We start from the raw sequence: 22,905 nt of genomic DNA on the forward strand, positions 1-22,905 counted from the left end.
GGGTACCAAAGTATAAGGCTACAATAATAAGGGCATGTGTTGATGAGCTACGGGTTTGTGCAGAATCCAATAAAACTCAGATTGGCTCGGCCTCATACAATATGTTGCACAGTCATTAGTGAGTCTCTAAAGGAGAAGGTACAACGGGGCAAAGTCGCATGTTATCTCTTTGGGTTATTGCCCCGGGGCCAGGTACCAAACACATGGATCCAGATAGGAAGGTGCAGATTGAGCGTTTGCCAACCCTGTCAATCACAGAACCTCAAGGAATCCCATAGGGACCGTTCCATATTACATCCCGGATACAAATCCGTTGCTGAAACCATTGTATGCGGCTTTAACCCGACCATCTCATTGGGCAGAAGATACAAGCGCTAACACTGCCCGAGCCAACCTTCCCGGCTACTTGGGGTTTGTTTCCCAAGATACAGGACATGGGGCACTTTGCCAGGGAGTGATGGGCGAAATGTTTCCCCAGGCATGGATTCGTGGCAAATTTCCACGTTTCGCCATTGGCGGATTGTTTTGAGAAACGGATGAAAAAATTCACTACAGAAAAACTCGCCGCGTGTCCAAAAATTGTTGCGGGCGTCAGAAGAATTGTTGCATGTCAAAATAAATAGTTCCGGCATCAAAATAAATAGTCGCACGTCAAAATAAATAGTCGTGGCGGCAAAATAAATAGTTGTGGCGTCAAAATAAATAGTCGCGGCGGCAAAATAAATAGTCGCGCATCAAAATAAATAGTCGTGGCGGCAAAATAAATAGTCGTGGCGGCAAAATAAATAGTTGTGGCGGCAAAATAAATAGTCGTGGCGGCAAAATAAATAGTTGTGGCGTCAAAATAATTAGTTGTGGCGTCAAAATAAATAGGGATAGAGGGATATAGAGGGATAGAACAAGAGGGATAGAACAAGAGGGATAGAACAAGAGGAATAGAACAAGAGGGATAGAACAAGAGGGATAGAACAAGAGGGATAGAACAAGAGGGATAGAACAAGAGGGATGGAACAAGAGGGATGGAACAAGAGGGATGGAACAAGAGGGATGGAACAAGAGGGATAGAACAAGAGGGATGGAACAAGAGGGATGGAACAAGAGGGATGGAACAAGAGGGATAGAACAAGACGGATAGAACAAGAGGGATAGAACAAGACGGATAGAACAAGAGGGATAGAACAAGAGGGATAGAACAAGAGGGATGGAACAAGAGGGATGGAACAAGAGGGATGGAACAAGAGGGATGGAACAAGAGGGATAGAACAAGAGGGATGGAACAAGAGGGATAGAACAAGAGGGATAGAACAAGAGGGATGGAACAAGAGGGATGGAACAAGAGGGATGGAACAAGAGGGATGGAACAAGAGGGATGGAACAAGAGGGATGGAACAAGAGGGATGGAACAAGAGGGATGGAACAAGAGGGATAGAACAAGAGGGATAGAACAAGAGGGATAGAACAAGAGGGATGGAACAAGAGAGATGGAACAAGAGGGATAGAACAAGAGGGATAGAACAAGAGGGATGGAACAAGAGGGATAGAACAAGAGGGATAGAACAAGAGGGATGGAACAAGAGGGATGGAACAAGAGGGATAGAACAAGAGGGATGGAACAAGAGGGATGGAACAAGAGGGATGGAACAAGAGGGATAGAACAAGACGGATAGAACAAGACGGATAGAACAAGAGGGATAGAACAAGAGGGATAGAACAAGAGGGATAGAACAAGAGGGATGGAACAAGAGGGATGGAACAAGAGGGATGGAACAAGAGGGATAGAACAAGAGGGATAGAACAAGAGGGATGGAACAAGAGGGATGGAACAAGAGGGATGGAACAAGAGGGATAGAACAAGACGGATAGAACAAGACGGATAGAACAAGAGGGATAGAACAAGAGGGATAGAACAAGAGGGATGGAACAAGAGGGATGGAACAAGAGGGATAGAACAAGAGGGATAGAACAAGAGGGATAGAACAAGAGGGATAGAACAAGAGGGATGGAACAAGAGGGATAGAACAAGAGGGATGGAACAAGAGGGATAGAACAAGAGGGATGGAACAAGAGGGATAGAACAAGAGGGATAGAACAAGAGGGATAGAACAAGAGGGATAGAACAAGAGGGATAGAACAAGAGGGATAGAACAAGAGGGATAGAACAAGAGGGATGGAACAAGAGGGATGGAACAAGAGGGATGGAACAAGAGGGATAGAACAAGACGGATAGAACAAGACGGATAGAACAAGAGGGATAGAACAAGAGGGATAGAACAAGACGGATAGAACAAGAGGGATAGAACAAGAGGGATAGAACAAGAGGGATAGAACAAGAGGGATGGAACAAGACGGATAGAACAAGAGGGATAGAACAAGAGGGATAGAACAAGAGGGATAGAACAAGAGGGATAGAACAAGACGGATGGAACAAGACGGATAGAACAAGAGGGATAGAACAAGAGGGATAGAACAAGACGGATAGAACAAGAGGGATAGAACAAGAGGGATAGAACAAGAGGGATAGAACAAGACGGATAGAACAAGAGGGATAGAACAAGAGGGATAGAACAAGAGGGATAGAACAAGACGGATAGAACAAGACGGATAGAACAAGAGGGATAGAACAAGAGGGATAGAACAAGAGGGATAGAACAAGAGGGATAGAACAAGACGGATAGAACAAGACGGATAGAACAAGAGGGATGGAACAAGAGGGATGGAACAAGAGGGATAGAACAAGAGGGATAGAACAAGAGTGATGGAACAAGAGGGATGGAACAAGAGGGATAGAACAAGACGGATAGAACAAGACGGATAGAACAAGAGGGATAGAACAAGAGGGACAGAACAAGAGGGATAGAACAAGACGGATAGAACAAGAGGGATAGAACAAGAGGGATAGAACAAGACGGATAGAACAAGAGGGATAGAACAAGAGGGATAGAACAAGACGGATAGAACAAGACGGATAGAACAAGAGGGATAGAACAAGAGGGACAGAACAAGAGGGATAGAACAAGACGGATAGAACAAGAGGGATAGAACAAGAGGGATAGAACAAGACGAATAGAACAAGAGGGATAGAACAAGAGGGATAGAACAAGAGGGATAGAACAAGAGTGATGGAACAAGAGGGATGGAACAAGAGGGATAGAACAAGACGGATAGAACAAGACGGATAGAACAAGAGGGATAGAACAAGAGGGACAGAACAAGAGGGATAGAACAAGACGGATAGAACAAGAGGGATAGAACAAGAGGGATAGAACAAGACGAATAGAACAAGAGGGATGGAACAAGAGGGATGGAACAAGAGGGATGGAACAAGAGGGATGGAACAAGAGGGATGGAACAAGAGGGATAGAACAAGAGGGATGGAACAAGAGGGATGGAACAAGAGGGATGGAACAAGAGGGATGGAACAAGAGGGATGGAACAAGAGGGATGGAACAAGAGGGATGGAACAAGAGGATGGAACAAGAGGGATGGAACAAGAGGGATAGAACAAGAGGGATGGAACAAGAGGGATGGAACAAGAGGGATGGAACAAGAGGGATAGAACAAGACGAATAGAACAAGAGGGATAGAACAAGAGGGATAGAACAAGAGGGATAGAACAAGACGGATAGAACAAGACGGATAGAACAAGAGGGATAGAACAAGAGGGATAGAACAAGAGGGATAGAACAAGAGGGATAGAACAAGACGGATAGAACAAGAGGGATAGAACAAGACGAATAGAACAAGACGGATAGAACAAGAGGGATAGAACAAGAGGGATAGAACAAGACGGATAGAACAAGAGGGATAGAACAAGAGGGATAGAACAAGAGGGATAGAACAAGAGGGATAGAACAAGAGGGATAGAACAAGAGGGATAGAACAAGACGGATAGAACAAGAGGGATAGAACAAGAGATAAAAGTCTGTAAATAATGGACAAGAAACAGAGCAGAAACTGATACAAGTGTTTTGGTTGTGTTCGGCCTGGGCTCTTTGCCAGAGAATGTCAGTTGCCCCCGAGAGGCCGGAGGAGGCTAATCTGCAAGGATATGGCCCAGCCAATGGAGTCACACGGACAATTCTCTCTCCCAAATCCTGAATTAGGCTACAGGCACGGGGGGCACAATCCTGCTAGATACGCCCCCTACTGTTGTACAAATGGGCAGAAACTCCATTATCCAAAATATCTCAGTGTCGGCCGACCCCCCCCGGGGATCTTGTAGGGGGAGATATTTTACTACAATTGCAGGTTTCAGTACTCACCTGAGGGTGTGATTGTGACTACAAAGCAATTTATTTTAGGTTAGTGACCCCCTTAGATCATGTGGGGGGGCTGTGACATAAATAGGGGGGAGCAGATGAGAAACCTGCAGAAATCATGGGCCAGTAAGGTGGGGGCTTGTCGGAGCCTCCTCTTAATAAGCCAGGGAGGGTGTTACCCACAATTCCACAGTATTACCCACAATTCCACAGTTTCTCCATTACACCAACACAGCATTAGTCAACTGTCAGAACAAGGAACAAAAGAAAGATAAATGAGGACAAATGTTTTCCTTGAACATGTTTTTCTAGTCATTCAACATTCTTGATTCAGATTTCGAAACGTCTTCAAGAAAAACACAGCAAGTTGGTTTGAGTTATTGCTACAGAAATACCATGGCCTGCAGGACAACCTTCACCCACAAACCAGGCTCCGACGCTTACAATGGTGCATGATTTGGGGGCAATTAATAAAATGATACAGGAAGACGCGTCTATTGTACCCACACACCCCCCTAAATGATAAACCTACAACTACAACTATGTATGTACCGTCTGGCTTAGCCAATGGGTATCACTGGGTAAGGGGAGATGAGTCAAATACTGACAGAGCAAAAGTTATATGGATGTCAGTGCCAATGGGGCTATCAGTGGCCAAAACCGGCTATTAGAAGGGTGGGTACCAAAGTATAAGGCTACAATAATAAGGGCATGTGTTGATGAGCTACGGGTTTGTGCAGAATCCAATAAAACTCAGATTGGCTCGGCCTCATACAATATGTTGCACAGTCATTAGTGAGTTTCTAAAGGAGAAGGTACAACGGGGCAAAGTCGCATGTTATCTCTTTGGGTTATTGCCCGGGGCCAGGTACCAAACACATGGATCCAGATAGGAAGGTGAAGATTGAGCGTTTGCCAACCCTGTCAATCACAGAACCTCAAGGAATCCCATAGGGACCGTTCCATATTACATCCCGGATACAAATCCGTTGCTGAAACCATTGTATGCGGCTTTAACCCGACCATCTCATTGGGCAGAAGATACAAGCGCTAACACTGCCCGAGCCAACCTTCCCGGCTACTTGGGGTTTGTTTCCCAAGATACAGGACATGGGGCACTTTGCCAGGGAGTGATGGGCGAAATGTTCCCCCAGGCATGGATTCGTGGCAAATTTCCACGTTTCGCCATTGGCGGATTGTTTTGAGAAACGGATGAAAAAATTCACTACAGAAAAACTCGCCGCGTGTCCAAAAATTGTTGCGGGCGTCAGAAGAATTGTTGCATGTCAAAATAAATAGTTCCGGCATCAAAATAAATAGTCGCACGTCAAAATAAATAGTCGCGGCGGCAAAATAAATAGTCGCGCGTCAAAATAAATAGTTGTGGCGTCAAAATAAATAGTCGTGTGTCAAAATAAATAGTCGCGCGTCAAAATAAATAGTTGTGGCGTCAAAATAAATAGTCGCGGCGGCAAAATAAATAGTTGTGGCGTCAAAATAAATAGTCGCGGCGGCAAAATAAATAGTTGTGGCGTCAAAATAAATAGTCGCGGCGGCAAAATAAATAGTTGTGGCGTCAAAATAAATAGTCGCGGCGGCAAAATAAATAGTTGTGGCGTCAAAATAAATAGTCGCGGCGGCAAAATAAATAGTTGTGGCATGAAAATAAATAGTCGCGCGTCAAAATAAATAGTCGTGGCGGCAAAATAAATAGTTGTGGCGTCAAAATAATTAGTTGTGGCGTCAAAATAAATAGTTGTGGCATGAAAATAAATAGTCGCGCGTCAAAATAAATAGTCGTGGCGGCAAAATAAATAGTTGTGGTGTCAAAATAAATAGTCGCGGCGTCAAAATAATTAGTTGTGGCGTCAAAATAAATAGTTGTGGCGTCAAAATAAATAGTCGCGGCGGCAAAATAAATAGTTGTGGCGTCAAAATAAATAGTTGTGGCGTCAAAATAAATAGTTGTGGCGTCAAAATAAATAGTTGTGGCGTCAAAATAAATAGTTGTGGTGTCAAAATAAATAGTCGCGGCGGCAAAATAAATAGTTGTGGCGTCAAAATAAATAGTTGTGGCGTCAAAATAAATAGTTGTGGCGTCAAAATAAATAGTTGTGGCGTCAAAATAAATAGTTGTGGCGTCAAAATAAATAGTTGTGGTGTCAAAATAAATAGTTGTGGCGTCAAAATAAATAGTTGTGGCGTCAAAATAAATAGTTGTGGCGTCAAAATAAATAGTCGCGGCGGCAAAATAAATAGTTGTGGCATGAAAATAAATAGTCGCGCGTCAAAATAAATAGTCGTGGCGGCAAAATAAATAGTTGTGGCGTCAAAATAAATAGTTGCGCGTCAAAATAATAAGTTGTGGCGTCAAAATAAATAGTCGTGGCGTCAAAATAATTAGTTGTGGCGTCAAAATAAATAGTTGCGCGTCAAAATAATAAGTTGTGGCGTCAAAATAAATAGTTGTGGCGTCAAAATAAATAATCGCGGCGGCAAAATAAATAGTTGTGGCGTCAAAATAAATAGTTGTGGCGTCAAAATAAATAGTCGTGGCGTCAAAATAAATAGTCGTGGCGGCAAAATAATAAGTTGTGGCGTCAAAATAAATAGTTGTGGCGTCAAAATAAATAGTCGCGCGTCAAAATAAATAGTTGTGGCGTCAAAATAAATAGTTGTGGCGTCAAAATAAATAATCGCGGCGGCAAAATAAATAGTTGTGGCGTCAAAATAAATAGTTGTGGCGTCAAAATAAATAGTTGTGGCGGCAAAATAAATAGTTGTGGCGTCAAAATAAATAGTTGTGGCGTCAAAATAAATAGTTGTGGCGTCAAAATAAATAGTTGTGGCGTCAAAATAAATAGTTGTGGCGGCAAAATAAATAGTCGCGCGTCAAAATAAATAGTCGTGGCGGCAAAATAAATAGTCGCGCGTCAAAATAAATAGTCGTGGCGGCAAAATAAATAGTCGCGCGTCAAAATAAATAGTCGCGCGTCAAAATAAATAGTTTTGCACGTGGCATTTTCGCCGTTTTGCGGATCTTTTGAAACATTGGTGAATTTTTTGGTGAAGTGAAACGGGACAGATTCGCTCATCGCTATTGCCAGGTATTCCCATCTGCCCGACGTATCGCGGCATCGGAACGTGTATAGTGATGAGCGAATCTGTTCCGTTTCACTTCACTGAAAAATTCACCAATGTTTCAAAAGATCCGCAAAACGGCGAAAATGTCGTGCAACAAAAAAAATTGTCACCCGCGGCTATTATTTCGTTGCGCGGCTATTTTTTTGACAGCTGCGACGTGGACGTGCGGTGAATCCATGCCTGGCGAAACATTTCGCCCATCACTAAACATGTACAGTGAGATCCGACAATACCAGGGGCTCCCATTGGCCCAAGCTGAGCCCCACGTGGAAGTGTGAGTTCCCCCATTAACCCTGTATGAGTGGAAGCACTTTATGCTCAGTAAGGAAAGAACCTGCTTTGTCATTGGGCCATTGGGAGGGGCAGCAACTTGCAGTGACGTGAATCCGACTTCCCTCCCAGCTTAACAGCCCTGGGTGTCACCAACACGGCATGGAGCTCGGTGCCATGGGGCCAGTGTGTGGGGTTCCTTGGCTACGACCCAGTCTCCGGGGATAAGTTTCCTTCACGCGTGTCTGGACCTGGAGCCCAACACATTCCGGTGAGTTGTTTTTGCAATGTAATTACATAGGGACAAACACCTATACGCACTGTGCCTGGTTCCTATAGAAAATACAGTCCTGTTTTTGTTCCTGTTTCATACGGACTAAGTTTTGGTTGGGCACTTTTGGGGGTAGTTTGGATGCTATTTAACACTATTGGTAATAGATGTGGCCACGTCCTGTTTACAGAAGTTATGAGGACGTCGCTTTGGCTATAGCAACTATTTGGTTACTAGGGTCCAAGTTACCTTAGCAACCAGGGAGGGGCTTGGATGAGAGACTGGTATATGAATAGGGGAGGGGCTGAATAGAAAGATAAGAAATAAAAAGTAACAATAAAACTGGCGCCTCACAGAGCAATAGGGTTTGGCTGCCGGGGTCAGTGACCCCCCCCCATGTAAATACTGCAAAGCATTAGAAGAAGGAGGCAAATAATTCTAAATTTATAACAATCAAATAATGAAGACCAATTGAAAAGTTGCTTGGAATTGGCCATTCTATAACATAGTAACAGTTAACTTAAAGGTGAACCGCCCCTTTAATAATCCCATGATACCTTTCTGTGGAGTGCGGAATGATAGCTGGATCCCCTGGATCTTTCATTATTTGCCCAATAACACGGGCACCTCCATCACTTTCTGTAGGTTCTGGGACTCCGTATCTACAAACCACCTTTTGTAATAGCTTTAAATCTGTATTTTTATCGTGGGCAGAAGCCACTGGCCACATCCCACCCATCCAGAAACCAAATCCCCACCAACCAATGCATTCCTGTATGTCCCACCTTGGGGGAGAGTCGGTCCCTCTATATGAAGCCGCTGGAATGGGAAACTAGGCTTTGGGGAGTGTCGGTGTGGGGATGGGGGCGCTTGCCTGCACTGTACAAATGTGACAATTTCTTACAAAACCATTGCGTTTGCCAGTCTGCCCCTACCCCCCTTGTGCCATTCTGCCCCCTACCCCCTTGTGCCATTTTGCCCCCTACCCCCTTGTGCCATTTTGCCCCCTACCCCCCTTGTGCCATTCTGCCCCCTACCCCCTTGTGCCATTTTGCCCCCTACCCCCTTGTGCCATTTTGCCCCCTACCCCCATTGTGCCATTCTACCCCCTACCCCCCTTGTGCCATTCTACCCCCTACCAACCTTGTGCCATTCTACCCCCTACCCCCCTTGTGCCATTCTACCCCCTACCAACCTTGTGCCATTCTGCCCCTACCCCCGTTGTGTCATTCTACCCCCTACCCCCCTTGTGCCATTCTACCCCCTACCAACCTTGTGCCATTTTGCCCCCTACCCCCCTTGTGCCTCTTCTGCCCCTACCCCCCTTGTGCCATTCTGCCCCTACCAAACTTGTGCCATTCTGCCCCCTAACCCACTTGTGCCATTCTACCCCCTACCAACCTTGTGCCATTCTGCCCCCTACCCCCGTTGTGCCATTCTACCCCCTACCTCCCTTGTGCCATTATACCCCTACCAACCTTGTGCCATTCTACCCCCTACCCCCCTTGTGCCATTCTGCCCCTACCAACCTTGTGCCATTCTGCCCCCTACCCCCCTTGTGCCATTCTGCCCCTACCAACCATGTGCCATTCTGCCCCCTACCAACCTTGTGCCATTCTGCCCCCTACCCCCCCCTTGTGCCATTCTACCCCCTACCTCCAGAGATCTTTGCTGTGATTTTGACCTTGAGATGGACTAGAGCATTTTTGCCTTCTTTTTAGCCCAGTGTCTGCAAATACTGCTTGCTTTGTTACAACCGCAGGGACTGTGAGAGGATGCAGGGGGGGAGAGAGAGGACTCAGGGGATGGGGGAGGAAGCAGGGGGTGCGGGAGGAAGCAGGGGGAGTGGGAGGATGCAGGGGGTGCAGGAGGAAGCAGGGGGTGCGGGAGGATACAGGGGGTGCAGGAGGAAGCAGGGGGTGCGGGAGGATGCAGGGGGTGCGGGAGGAAGCAGGGGGTGCGGGAGGATGCAGGGGGTGTGGGAGGATGCAGGGGAGTGGGAGGAAGCAGGGGGTGCGGGAGGATGCAGGGGGAGTGGGAGGATGCAGGGGGTGCGGGAGGATACAGGGGGTGCAGGAGGAAGCAGGAAGTGCGGGAGGATGCAGGGGGTGGAGGAGGAAGCAGGGGGTGCGGGACGAAGCAGGGAAAGTGGGAGGATGCAGGGGGTGTGGGAGGAAACAGGGGGTGCGGGAGGATGCAGGGGGAGTGGGAGGAAGCAGGGGGTGCGGGAGGATGCAAGGGGTGCGGGAGGAAGCAGGGGGTGCCGGAGGATGAAGGGGGAGCGGGAGGATGCAGGGGGTGTGGGAGGAAGCAGGGGGTGCGGGAGGATGCAGGGGGTGCGGGAGGATGCAGGGGAAATGGGAGGAAGCAGGGGGTGCAGGAGGAAGCAGAGGGTGCTGGAGGATGCAGGGGGTGCGGGAGGAAGCAGGGGGTGGCGGGAGGATGCAGGGGGTGCAGGAGGAAGCAGGGGGTGCGGGAGGATGCCGGGGGTAAGGGAGGATGCAGGGGGTGAGGGAGGATGCAGGGGGTGTGGGAGGATGCAGGGGGAGTGGGAGGAAGCAGGGGGTGCGGGAGGATGCAGGGGGAGTGGGAGGATGCAGGGGGTGCAGGAGGAAGCAGGGGGTGCGGGAGGATGCAGGGGGTGCGGGAGGAAGCAGGGGGTGCTGGAGGATGGAGGGGGTGCGGGAGGAAGCAGGGGGTGCGGGAGGATGCAGGGGGAGTGGGAGGATGCAGGGGGTGCGGGAGGAAGCAGGGGGTGTGGGAGGAAGCAGGGGGAGCGGGAGGATGCAGGGGATGCAGGAGGAAGCAGGGTGTGCGGGAGGATGCAGGGGGAGCGGAGAGGATACAGGGGGTGCGGGAGGATGAAGGGGGTGCGGGAGGATGCAGGGGGTGCGGGAGGAAGCAGGGGGTGCGGGAGGTAGCAGGGGAAGTGGGAGGATGCAGGGGGTGCGGGGGGAAGCAGGGGGTGCGGGAGGATGCAGGGGGAGTGGGAGGAAGCAGGGGATGCGGGAGGAAGCAGGGGGTGCGGGAGGATGCAAGGGGTGCGGGAGCAAGCAGGGGTGCGGGAGGATGCAGGGGGAGCGGGAGGATGCAGGGGGTGCAGGAGGAAGCAGGGGGTGCGGAAGGAAGCAGGGGGTGTGGGAGGATGCAGGGGGTGCGGAGGATGCAGGGGGAGTGGGAGGATGCAGGGGGAGTGGGAGGAAGCAGGGGGTGCTGGAGGATGGAGGGGGTGCGGGAGGAAGCAGGGGGTGAGGGAGGATGCAGGGGGAGTGGGAGGATGCAGGGGGCGCGGGAGGAAGCAGGGGGTAAGGGAGGATGCAGGGGGTAAGGGAGGATGCAGAGGGTGAGGGAGGATGCAGGGGGTGTGGGAGGATGCAGGGGGTATGGGAGGATGCAGAGGGGAGTGGGAGCATGCAGGGGGTGCGGGAGGAAGCAGGGGGTGCGGGAGGATGCAGGGGGAGTGGGAGGATGCAGGGGGAGTGGGAGGATGCAGGGGGTGTGGGAGGATGCAGGGGTAAGGGAGGATGCAGGGGGTGAGGGAGGATGCAGGGGGTATGGGAGGATGCAGAGGGGAGTGGGAGGATGCAGGGGGCTATGGGAGGACACAGAGGGGAGTGGGAAGTTGCAGGGAGGAGTGGGAGGATGCAGGGGGCTACGGGAGGATGCAGAGGGGAGTGGGAAGATGCAGGGAGGAGTAGGAAGATGCAGGGGGGAGATGGAGGAATGTTGATACATTAGAAGGATTTATTTACCCATTTTTGTTTTGTCAGAATGTGTACTTTTATAAAATATATGGTTTCCTAGGGTCTCCTTACTGTTAGGGGGTCTTATGGCACATAATACACATACCGGGAGCTCATATTGCAGCAGCCAGGTCTTCAGGCTGAAAATTCCTATGCACTATTTTCATTTGGGTGCCTCTGTACCCCACATAGTTTGGTAAATCTTTGCATATAGGGCATCAAACTGTTCAGTAGGCCCCTGGCATTCATATTTAGAATGTTTTATGTTGATACGTTATGAAATGAGGGTATTCAGTATAATGGGGTAAAATGTAAGCTTTGTGATGCCTTTTAGAAACCACTATGTTTAGCATAGCTTTGTAGTTTTGCAGTTTGCAGTAGAAAGACGTCTTTACCCATTTTTGTTTCATTAGAATGTGTTCTTTCAGAAAATATATGGTTTTCTAGGGTCTCCGTACTGTTTGGGGGTCTTTTTACCACATACATTTCTACCAAAAAAATACATCGTCTGATTTATATGCCATGAGATATGTATGCACTAACTTCCTTTTAGGGTCTCTAATTGCCAGATACTTTGGTAAATCTATGCACAATGGGCACCAAACTGTTCAGTGGACCCTTGGCTTCCAAGTTTAGGATGTTTTTTCTTGGTACCTAATGATATGTGGGAAATAAGAAAGTGAAAACTTTGAGGCACTTTTTTTGAATTTTCAAAATTTTTTATAGAAACATTGCTGTTTGGTACTTAGGAGTAGAAAGACAGGGTTACCCATTTTGGATTCGGCAGAATGTGTACTTTTCAAACATGTATGGTTTCCTGGGGTGAACATAATGTTCCAGGATATTTGGCTTTGGAATCTAAAGTATGCCGTATTCTGCTATAATGCTTTGAAAATTTGGTAATTTACTGCTGGGAGTTTTTGATCGATAGAAGTCAGAAATCTCCATAAAACTATACATATCAGGTATCGGCACGTTCGGGAGACATGAGGCTTTCCTAATCAGTTTAATTTTTGTCCATAAAATAAAATGTTTCTGGTATAAATCCCTATATCATGAAAAATAGCAACAGGCAGACAAGCTCTAGTCCATTCATTTTTATGGTGATGGACAAAGGTATTTTAGGGTTGCTGCCCCCCCAGTTCTGATGCCTTGGGGCACAGGTACAATTAAGGAGATGGGATTTCTACGATCACCATTTTTGAAATACCTGTTTGTGGTTCCCTCCAGTGGAAGCCTCTCAAGGATTAATACGATTTTTATTTTTGAAGTGCCTTCACCCACACAGGTTTCTCTTCCTGTTCTGTAACCACAAGAAGTCTTCCCTCAGTCTTTAATTGCAGAGCAGTGCATGGTGTATTGATGTTTGGCTTCATCCCATCCATTGAGCAGGTTCCACAGAATCCATAGCTGAACTAGAGTTCTAGAGTATCCGGGAAAAGATCAGCTTCTACTGTGTATACTCCTGCTTGGCAACCACTGGGGGCCAATGTTTCAGTCTCTGGGGGTGCACTTCATACAGTTTGAAGGGGGATCAGTGCAGGTAGTACACAGTTTCAGAAAAGGTGGCTGGGCTTTGATGTAATTTAACACTTTAACTGCAGAAAAAGGCTTTAACTGCCAACAACATGCCTTGTACATTGTTTCACAGTTAAAGATTCTATCTGCAGAAGCGGTATGACAGCGATGACAGCCCCCTGGGCAATGAGCCAAGGGGGCTGTCATGTCGGTCCTGTGATGCAATCATCGCAGGACCGACCTCCAAGCAGCAGACGCGATCGCATCGCGTCTGCTGCTCGGACCCCGCTTCCTGCTTCCCCCCTAGTGCCGGCCCACTGACTCTAGGACTGCAGCAGGTGGACCAAGACTGTGATCCCTGCTTCAGGACAGGTAAGTTTTTTATTTTTTGCATTTATACGCTTACACACACACTTACATACATTTATACACACATACAGCACACAATTTAGCAGGTTTTTTTTCATTTTGCACACTCATATACACTCATATACACTTATATACACACTTACACACTGTAACACAACTTTTACATATGTATACACATGTATACAAAAACTTTTTTTTTATAATTTTTTTTCCATTTTACCTTTTAGTTTCTTTTCCCTAAAAACTGTTTATTTTGACAGCGTGTGACTTATTTTGTTGCTTCCCTGATTTGCACAATTTTTGTGGTTTTATTGCATTTTTATCCCTGTATAAGTGTTCCTGATCTGTTTTTAGCGTAGCTTTGCCAGGTGAAACTTTGGTGCACAAAAATAACTTTACCTATTTTGAATTCATCAGAATGTGTACTTTCCAAAAATATGTAGTTTTCTGGGGGTCTCTGTATAGTTATGGGGGTTACAGTACATAATACGCTGACAGGGGGCTCTGTATAGTTAGGGGGGTTACGGCACATAATACCCTGACAGGGGGCTCTGTATAGTTAGGGGGGGTTACGGCACATAATACGCTGACAGGGGGCTCTGTATAGTTAGGGGGGGTTACGGCACATAATACGCTGACAGGGGGCTCTGTATAGTTAGGGGGGTTACTGCACATAATACGCTGACAGGGGGCTCTGTATAGTTAGGGGAGGTTACGGCACATAATACACTGACAGGGGGCTCTGTATAGTTAGGGGGGTTACGGCACATAATACGCTGACAGGGGGCTCTGTATAGTTAGGGGGGTTACGGCACATAATACACTGACAGGGGGCTCTGTATAGTTAGGGGGGTTACGGCACATAATACGCTGACAGGGGGCTCTGTATAGTTAGGGGGGTTACGGCACATAATACACTGACAGGGGGCTCTGTATAGTTAGGGGGGTTACGGCACATAATACACTGACAGGGGGCTCTGTATGCAAAAGCTGAGTTGGCAGCCGAGAAATCCATATACACTATTTTCATTTTGGGGTCAGTACATACCGCAGACTTTGTTATATCTATGCATATTGGGCATCAAACTGCTCAGTAGACCTCTGGTGTTCCTATTGGGGGTGATTTGCCTTTGTACGCAAGAAATTGTGTGAGATAAATGCGGCAAATTGCAACATTTTTAGGCGATTTTCTGTAATTTCATAAAAATCTGCAAGCTTAGGAAAGCTTTACAGCTTGGTACTTTGGAGTAGAAAGACATGGGTACCCATTATAGATTCGGGGGAATGTGTACTTTCCAAAAATATATGGCTTTCTGGGGTGAGCATACTTTTTTGTAGCTTTATCCCACATATAATGATGTAAATGTGTTGATTTTGCTGGAGCTGAAATGACAGAAATGAAAGATCATATGGGGGTATGTTCCCATTGGGGCCCCTACATGCCACATACTTAGGTAAACCTATACATATTGGGCATCAAACTGTTCAGTGGACCCCTGGTGTTCATATTTAGGGTGTTTTATTTGGTTACTTTATGGCCTGTAGGAGATCAGATTCTATAGACTGGAAGCTTTGAAGTGATTTTTTAAAAATTTCACAAATTTTCATAAAAACCAATAACTTTAGGAAAGCATTGCGACTTGGTAGTTTGGAGCAGACAGACAGTTCTACCTATTCTGGATTCCCCAGAATCTGTTCTTTCCAAAAATGTATAATTTTCTGGGGTAAACCTTCTGTTAGTGGAATTTTTGGCCTTGAAATCTAAAGTATGCAGCTTTCTGGCGCAGTGTTTTGGGAATTTGGTAGTGTCCTGCTGGGAGTTTTTGACCTATATAAGTGAGAAATCTCCATAAAACTATATATATTTGGTATTGGCACGTTCAGGAGACATGGGACTTTCCAATTCAGTTGTATTTTCATGCATAAAATAATTTTTGTTTCTGGCATGTGTGTTTATATTATGGAATTTTTTTTTCATTTTTAGACATTTAGAAGCCTATATCTTGTTACAGAATTGGAATTACACAAAAATTCTACCATATTTTGAAAGCTTTGGTTGTTCTGAAAAAAATGATATATAGTTTTCCTGGGTAAACTAAAAGTCCCCCCAAGGAAAGTGAAACAGTGCAAAATGTTCAAAAACTATCTGGCAATACACGTTCCGCTTTGACCAAGATGGCTGGCAGTGAAAGGGTTAAAGCAGCTCATGGTTGTTATGTTGGTCGTGTTTACACATCTGGAGTTAGAGAGCTAGGAATGTAGAGAGTTAACAGTGAGCTGAACTCCTAGTGATACATATCTTGCATTAGAGTCAAGTAAAACTTTCACACCCTTTTCCTGCTTTCAGTGATGGCGACTGCTGGGATCAGAGACAAGCTGAGCTGCTCCATCTGCCGAGACATTTATACCGATCCCGTTACCCTGCCCTGTGGCCATACCTTCTGCCGGGGCTGCATTGGGAGAACATGGGACTGGCAGAAGAGCATAGGGGAAGATCCATCATGTCCTGAATGCAGAGAGAGATACAGGAGACAACCTGAACTGAAAAGGAACCTGAGGCTGAGTAACATAGCGGAGCGATTCCTTTCTACTCCCCCAGAGCATGATGGGACGGGGATCTACTGCACTTACTGTATTCACTTTCCTGTACTTGCTGCTAAATCCTGTCTCCTGTGTGAGGCTTCTCTATGTGATGGCCACGTGAGGGTCCACAGCAAGTCAGCAGAACATGTACTCACTGAGCCCACCGCCAACCTGGGGAACAGAAAATGTTCTGCCCACAATGAGCCCCTAAAGTATCACTGCTGTGAGGATGGGGCCCCTGTCTGTGCCTCCTGCTGCCTGGCCGGGGGGCACCGGGGTCACAGGGTGGAGCTGCTGAGTGAGGCCTCTGAGAAGAAGAAAGAGAAACTGAGGAAAGTTCTGGAGAAACTGAGCCCAGAGAGAGAGGAGACCGAGAGACAAGTACAGAGTGTTCAGAAATTCAGGACAGAAGTGCAAGAAATAGAAGATGCTGTTATTACCTGTTTTACTGAGATCAGAGAAATTCTGAAAGATATAAAGGACTATTTACAGGAGAAGGAAAAGAAGTATTACCTCAAATTCTGCCCTCAAATCCGGGAGCTGGAAATAAAGAAGGGCGAGCTGTCCAGGAAGATCCGGCACATTGAGGAGCTGTGCAACATGGCAGATCCACTCACTGTCCTACAGGAACAATGGGAATCCCATGGAGCTGCCTTTTGTGGGGCTGAGGGGGCAGATACTGAGGGCAGAGAGAGAGAGGGTACTGAGTGGGCAGATACTGAGGGCAGAGAGAGAGAGGGTACTGAGGGGGCAGATAATGAGGACATAGAGGGAGAGAGTACTGAGGGGGAAGATAATGAGGAAATAGAGGGAGAGAGTACTGAGGGGGAAGATAATGAGGACATAGAGGGAGAGAGTACTGAGGGGGAAGATAATGAGGACATAGAGGGAGAGAGTACTGAGGGGGAAGATAATGAGGACATAGAGGGAGAGAGTACTGAGGGGGAAGATAATGAGGACATAGAGGGAGAGAGTACTGAGGGGGAAGATAATGAGGACATAGAGGGAGAGAGTACTGAGGGGGAAGATAATGAGGACATAGAGGGAGAGGGTACTGAGGGGGCAGATAGGGAGGGAGGTAATTTATATGATTACAGTGAAAAAGATTTAAATTTTTTCCTTAACAAATTAGAAAAACTTATTTCTTATGTACGTCATCAACTCCCATGGGACTTACTCCAAGAACTAACTTTTATTGTAACTGGGAGAGAGGGATGGTGGATCTGTGCCCAGGAGGCTACAGACTTGGTACTGGATACAGACACGGCGAGTAATATTGTAGATGTATCAGAGGACAGTAGAACTGTATCCTACGCCCCAAAAACACAGCGTCGCCCCCAAACCCCACAGAGATTTCAATGGATTCCTCAGGCTTTAAGCACCAGGAGTTTCCCCTCAGGGCACCATTACTGGGATGTGGAGGTCAGTGAGTCTGGGAACTGGAAGTTAGGGGTGGCCTATCCCAGTATAGAGAGGAGAGGGAAACAGTCCTGTATCGGGGGGAATGACAAGTCCTGGTGTTTGTGCAGAGGTAACAATATCTATACAACTAGACATGATGGAGAGGAAAACAATCTACTTCGCATTCCATCCGTCCCATGGATCAGAATATTACTGGACTATGAGGCCGGAAGCCTGTCCTTCTATGAGCTGAGTGAGCCAATCAGGCACTTACACACCTTCACTGCCTCCTTCACTGAGCCCCTTCATGCTGCATTCTGTGTCTGGTATGATACTTGGGTAACAATCATTAGCTAAGGTAACTGACGAGCAGCAGAACCCGGTGCCAATATTCTCATTAGTTCTGTGGTGCCAGGGGGAACATAATGGCTCTGGGTATGCATTCATTCCTGTAACATTTACTGTGAGACATCATACATTTTGTCTTATTATCATTAATATCAAATTAAATAAATACTACTCTCAAAATAAAATGTCTGTATTTCTTCCTGACAACAAGGTGAAACATTAGGGAAAGTGATATTTCTTTGCAAGTTATGAGCTTTTTATCCCAAATTGGTTTTTTTAAGTTACACGAGCAGTCGATACGACTGAATATTCACTGAGATTTCACTTGAAATTAAAGCATTTCCTAAAAATGACAGAATAAGAATAAATACAATGATTGTATAGAAAAGAAATGTAAAGTAAATATTACAATATATTTAAATTATATACATATAATACTTGCAGCGCAGCAGTAAAGAGAGATGGACGTTTCTCACAGCACAGGTCACATGACTGAGGGCACCTGAGAAACTAAGAATATGGCTAGTCCCACGTTAAATGTCTAAATGAAGTATAAAAAAACCCTGTAAAACAGATAACAATGCAGGATTCTGCTGGAGGAGCTCTATTAACTGATGGATTTAAAAAATACATATTTTATTATTAATAGTAGACTGACATAGATTTAGACATTCATTGTTAAAAGGTGTTTTTCCTGAATTCATTTTTGTTTATTTATATTCATTCCTTGGAATAGATCTTTAGTATTTAAATATCTAATGAGTGGTTCCATAGATGTATTAAAGAGCATAGAAGATAATGGACAACCTTGTCTTGTACCTTTATTGTATGTATGTATGTATGTATGTATATCTTTATTTATAAAGCTTTATTTATGTACCCAGCGCTGTACAGTAGAATACATTAATATAAACAGGGGGTTATTAAGATAATAATATATAAATACAAAGTATAACAATAAATACAAATAAATACAAGATACATTTGCAATAAGTTAAGAGTCAAAGAGACAAGAGGATGGAGGTCCCTGCCCTGTAGAGCTTACAATCTATATTCCTGAATTAATGTTTGTTTATTTATATTCATTCCTTGGAATAGATGTTTAGTATTTAAATATCTAATAAGTGGTTCCATAGATGTATTAAAGAGCATAGAAGATAATGGACAACCTTGTCTGGTACCTTTATAGAGATGAAATAATAGATTTTTCTCCATCTGCAATTACTCTGGCCTGTCGGGTGGGGATTAGCTGCCTTAAAAATGTGACAAAAAAGCCCAATTTAGTACAACAATAATAATCCCAAGAAACACATGTATGGGGGTTCTACTCTATGTATTTATTTATATAGCACCACAAATGCACACAGTGCTTTACAAGGCACAAACACAAACAGGGGTTCAGTAATTATAAAACTAAACAGTAAAAATAAAACAATCTGTGCTCAAGTACTTAGGTATTTCAGTACACACTTGGAATGAGATCCCTGCCCAAAGCTTACAATCTTTTAGATGGTTTTCCAGCATCTAAACTGTTCCAAGAACGAGGTTTACTGTGGTTTTAGCTGCGTAAGTCACATTTATCAATATAGTTGGGATATTTCTAACTCCCCCCCATCCTGTGGCACAACCAAGCAAGGAAATCAGATCTACTTGATCAAAGGTATGGGCCTATAAGATGACGGCAAGGATGAATCCTTCCCTTGTTTAGAGATTAGCTTAATGTTAGCAATAAGTAACAGTAGGTGGGTTAAGAATTTCTAACTTTGTTAAAATCTGCTCTGTCAGTGACGACTGGGGGGAAACCCATGAGACAGAATTCTGGGGGGAGATTTTGGCCTCAGTGGAGACCGGAGCATTGTCACATGTAACGTTCCAACGTCGGGCAGTTTGATTTTGCAAATGGAAGTTTTTGTTCAATGCCTCATTATAAGTCTTTCTGGGTGTGTTCTAAAGTATGTTCTCTTGTTGATTTCTCCAGTTCATGACCATTCTGATTGACCCCCTTGGACACAGCAAATAATACAATCTCTGTTCTGCTGTGCACCTCTTCCTTCTTGGACCTTCAGCCCTGGTAGCAGGTCATTTCAAGCCTGCTTCTTTGTTGAGGTTTGGTTCTTCTTTAAACCCCAATGTGACTGCAGAGGTGCTCAGACCTTGCAGCTAAGTAGATTCCTCTGTATCTCTCTGATATAGCTCTAGCTTGTCAATGGTTGAGGTAAGTCATATGTTTCTAGTAACTATTTACCTGTGGTCATATCCTTGTTGGATTGGCACCTCCCTTTCTGATCTCTTTTCCTTGGGAAATATTGTCCCAGACTAGGCAGTGAGAAGCCAATCTATGAAACATATGACCACAGGGAAATAGTAAGGACCCCCATATGAAGATCATCTTCCCATAAATGTAATGGTTTGGACATGTTATGGTTCCCATTTATGGATTAAAGCCCTTCTATGTGCTGCCAATACTACTGTAATAAAACACGGGGCCAAGGAATGTCCATTGGTTAATCATTATCTTCTCTGTGTTTGCAGGATCTTATCCTTGGCTGAGAGAGAATCAACACAGAAGTCAATATCATTGTAATAGAGAAGTCCATGAGTTGGTTTTCCCATGAGATGAAGAAGAGTTATGGGTTACAGAGCTTTTAGGAATTTTCCTTTCAGTTGAATGGAGGCAACAGGGTTTGGTTTTTATCCCTTTTGCAGAAGAAGAAAAGCTCCTAATAAAATAAAACTACTCATATATGTACTACGAACATTTACTCTTGTTAACTTCTTCTAAACAGAAGATCATCAACAGAGATACAAGGCTCTGCCCTTGAGTAGGGTCCAACAATGTCAACATTCATGTCACCTTACTCAGTACGTCATGGAACAACTCAGGGAACGGACACCTTGAGATGGAAGCAGCTTTCACAGTGTCGTTGCCTAAAGAACAAGTTGCGATAGTGCTTAGGAAAGGGTGTAGAAGGTAAATCTTGAAAGGTAAACAATAAACAAGCCAAAGTCCAAGTAATCCAACCCCCACACCCTGTCTCGTGTCTCTGGATTTTACTCACTTTCATTTGCTGTTCACCTTTCCCATGGCGGCTGCCAATCTGAGAGACGAGCTGAGCTGCTCCATTTGTAAGGACATTTATACCGATCCCGTAACCCTGCCCTGTGGGCACAACTTCTGCTGGGGCTGCATTGAGAGAACATGGGACTGGCAGGAGGGGATAGAGGAAGATCCATCATGTCCTGAATGCAGAGAGAGATACAGGAGGCGGCCAGAACTGAAAAAAGACCTAACACTTGGTACCCTCGTAGAACAGTTCTTTCCTTCTAACCAAGGGCAGGATGGGATGGGGATCTTCTGCACTTATTGTATTAACTCTTCTGTACCCGCTGCTCAATCCTGTCTCCTGTGTGAGGCTTCTCTATGTAATGACCACGTGAGGGTCCACAGCAAGTCAGCAGAACATGTACTCACTGAGCCCACCACCAACCTGGGGAACAGAAAATGTTCTGCCCACAATGAGCCCCTAAAGTATCACTGCTGTGAGGATGGGGCCTGTATCTGTGTGTCCTGCTGCCTGGCCGGGGGGCACCGGGGCCACAGGGTGGAGCTGCTGAGTGAGGCCTCTGAGAAGAAGAAAGAGAAACTGAGAAATCTTGTAAAGAAATGGACTTCAGAAATAGCGGATATTGAGAATATGCAGAAAAGAGCAGCTAATCACACAGACCAAGCGGCCGCCCTGTTTGGGGACATCAGGGAATGGCTAGAAGCCCTAAAGAAGCGAGTCCTGAGCGAGATCTCCAGGCACGAAGAACAATTTTCACTAAGAATTTCTGAATTCATCCAACAGCTGGAAAAAAAGAAAAGTCATCTGTCAAGGGAGATCCATCACACCGAGAAGCTGTTACATACAGATGATCCATTAATGATAGTACGGGGGGAATCCGATAGGGCGGAGCTATCAGATAGTGAGGAGGACGATGATGAGGAGGATGTTGAGGGGGGAAATTATAAGTTTATTTATGAAAATGTTCTTGATATAGATTATATCTCTGAGATATTTCTAACAGGTTTGAATGGGTTTGTGAATGGGGCAAAGAGATGGGGCATAAATGGGGAGGAGGCTACAGACATGTTGGGGGATATTATGGCTCGGAATGAGGCAGAATTAGAATTTAGCGCTGGGGCCCCCAGTCCCGTCTATCAAATCCCAGAGACAAATAGAGACTCACAACCTGCTGCTCAGCAAAACCAGCAACTAAAACATAAACTTATGCAACGTTTCCCGCGCAGAAACATTGACCCCTATTATGGGAAGGAGGCCGTAGGTATGTCGGTGGATATAAACACTGCTAGTAATCAGGTCTCTGTATTGGAAGAGGGCAAACTGGTCACCTACTCGGCAACCAGGCTCCGTCGCCCCCAAACCCCACAGAGATTCCAGGATTTCCAGGCTTTAAGCACCAGGAGTTTCCCCTCGGGGCGACATTACTGGGACATGGAGGGCGGGGAAAACGGAGGCTGGAGGGTAGGAGTGGCCTATCCCAGTATAGAGAGGGGCGGGGCACAGTCCTACACTGGAAATAATGACAAGTCCTGGGCCTTGTGGAGGTGGGATAATAACTATACTGTGATACATAATAAAGAAGAAACCAAATTACGCTGTCAACCTGAACATAGAAAAATAAGGATCTTCTTTGACTATGAGGCCGGACGCCTGTCCTTCTATGAGCTGATTCGTCCAATCAGGCACTTACACACCTTCACCGTCACCTTCACTGAGCCCCTTCATGCTGCATTCTGTGTCTGGGGGGATAACGCCTGGGTGAGGATCATTAGTTAGGGCCCTGCCCCCTACACTAAAGGGGACGTATTCTCAACTCTGTCAGCTCTGCTGCCAACAAAGCCAGGAGCCTCTCTATTTTACTGTACGGATTGTTTTTTTTATAATAAATCAGGATGTAACTTTCACAGGAGTTGTGTTCATTGGAGCCAGCGCTA

At 45.8% G+C, this 22,905-nt stretch overlaps 1 protein-coding gene across 1 annotated transcript; it reads left to right on the forward strand.

Moving 5' to 3' along the window:
• Positions 1-7,728: 7,728 nt before the first annotated feature.
• Positions 7,729-22,875, forward strand: LOC100496194 (E3 ubiquitin/ISG15 ligase TRIM25). Its single transcript, XM_012952931.3, has 3 exons — positions 7,729-7,944; positions 15,922-16,484; positions 20,987-22,875. The coding sequence occupies exons 2-3, from the start codon at positions 15,924-15,926 to the stop codon at positions 22,745-22,747; spliced, it is 2,322 nt and encodes a 773-aa protein (XP_012808385.2). The 5' UTR covers positions 7,729-7,944; positions 15,922-15,923; the 3' UTR covers positions 22,748-22,875.
• Positions 22,876-22,905: the final 30 nt, after the last annotated feature.

This window comes from Xenopus tropicalis, chromosome 10 (genome assembly GCF_000004195.4).
Source record: "Xenopus tropicalis strain Nigerian chromosome 10, UCB_Xtro_10.0, whole genome shotgun sequence".
NCBI classification, from domain to species: domain Eukaryota; kingdom Metazoa; phylum Chordata; class Amphibia; order Anura; family Pipidae; genus Xenopus; species Xenopus tropicalis.

Coding starts and splice junctions, on each gene's coding strand:
- LOC100496194 (XM_012952931.3), top strand. CDS start 15,924: ATGGCGACTGCTGGGATCAGAGACAAGCTGAGCTGCTCCATCTGCCGA. Junction 16,485..20,986: donor CTGAGAAGAAGAAAGAGAAA/CTGAGGAAAGTT, acceptor CTGTTCACCTTT/CCCATGGCGGCTGCCAATCT.